A 1372-nucleotide genomic window follows, 5' to 3' on the forward strand; every position below is an offset into this window, starting at 1 on the left:
ATTTGTTAAGGATAGAAACGCAAAAACGCATAAGGTTCGTGCTATTCTAGATCCTGGATCACAATCCAGTTTGATTACTAGTAGCCTTTGCGACAGGTTACAACTAGAAAAAACAAACGTACAGATCAATTTAGAAGCTATAAACAATTCATCGTGTCGAATAAGGCATAAATGCAATCTCAGCGTAACAGCTCATCATAATAACTACAGTTTTAATCTAGCATGTCTCATTATTTCAGACATAACTGGACCGCTACCAAATGTTATCATTGATAAGGAAAGGCTTCAGATACCCTCTAATATAAGACTAGCGGATCCTTCATTTCACCTACCATCGAGGGTAGATATTCTCATAGGAGCGGATAGCTTTTGGAATTTGCTTTGTGTGGGACAAATTAAGGTAGGAAGGGAACAACTTATCATGCAAAAGACGAAGTTAGGTTGGATTGCAGCAGGTCCCTTAGGAATTTCTTCAACAAATACAGTAAAGTGCAATTTGAGCAAGCACATTGATATTAATGATCAATTACTAAAGTTTTGGGAACTTGAAGAATATTGCAATCAGAAGCCACTTTCTAATGAAGAAAGGCAATGTGAAGAACATTTTTTAAAAACATATAGGCGCGACAGTAATGGAAGGTTCGTTGTTCATATTCCTTTAAAGGAAAATCCAAATGTATTAGGTGACTCTTATCTTATAGCCCGAAAACGCTTAGTTAATCTAGAGACAAGGCTTCAAAGGGTTCCAGCAGTGAGAGATCAATACGTAGCATTCTTACAAGATTACAATGAGTTAGGTCACATGACAATGAGCTAGGTCACATGACAAAAAAGGATAGTCATAATGAAAATATAGCTCATTATCTTCCGCATCACTGCGTAATTCGAACTGAAAGCTTGACCACAAAGGTTCGCGTTATCTTTGACGCATCGGCAGTCACTGACAATAATATCTCATTAAACGATATACAATTGGTAGGCCCTGCATTACAAGACGATTTATTTGCAATTCTACTTAGGTTTAGATTACACACATATGTAGTATCAGCGGATATAGAAAAGATGTTCAGACAAGTATTAGTGACACCTGAACAACGCTCTCTTCAAAGAATATTATGGCGTTCAAATGCAGAGGCTTCAATAGACATATTTGAGCTTAATACACTTAATACTAGAATGTAACTGCCTATTACCGTCGGAGCTGGATCTTCGTTGCTTTAAATAATTCAATCTTGAATTACTAATATATACTATATATGTACTTGCATATACAAATACCATATTGTAGTCTTTTTCAAACTGCGCGCCGAATTGTTTTTCCGGACTAAATAAACGCAATTAAAACTACTCTAGTAATCGCGAATTAAATTGA

At 36.0% G+C, this 1372-nt stretch overlaps 1 protein-coding gene across 1 annotated transcript in view; it reads left to right on the forward strand.

Annotated features, from left to right (window-relative positions):
* Positions 1 to 822: 822 nt before the first annotated feature.
* Positions 823 to 1372, forward strand: part of LOC108758199 (uncharacterized) — a 3617-nt gene continuing 3067 nt past the window's right edge. Inside the window, exon 1 of the mRNA XM_018503013.1 lies at positions 823 to 909. Coding sequence (XP_018358515.1) covers positions 823 to 909 — 87 coding nt within the window. The remainder of the gene's footprint in view (positions 910 to 1372) is intronic.

This window comes from Trachymyrmex cornetzi, unplaced genomic scaffold (assembly GCF_001594075.2).
Source record: "Trachymyrmex cornetzi isolate Tcor2-1 unplaced genomic scaffold, Tcor1.1 scaffold1538, whole genome shotgun sequence".
Classification (NCBI taxonomy): domain Eukaryota; kingdom Metazoa; phylum Arthropoda; class Insecta; order Hymenoptera; family Formicidae; genus Trachymyrmex; species Trachymyrmex cornetzi.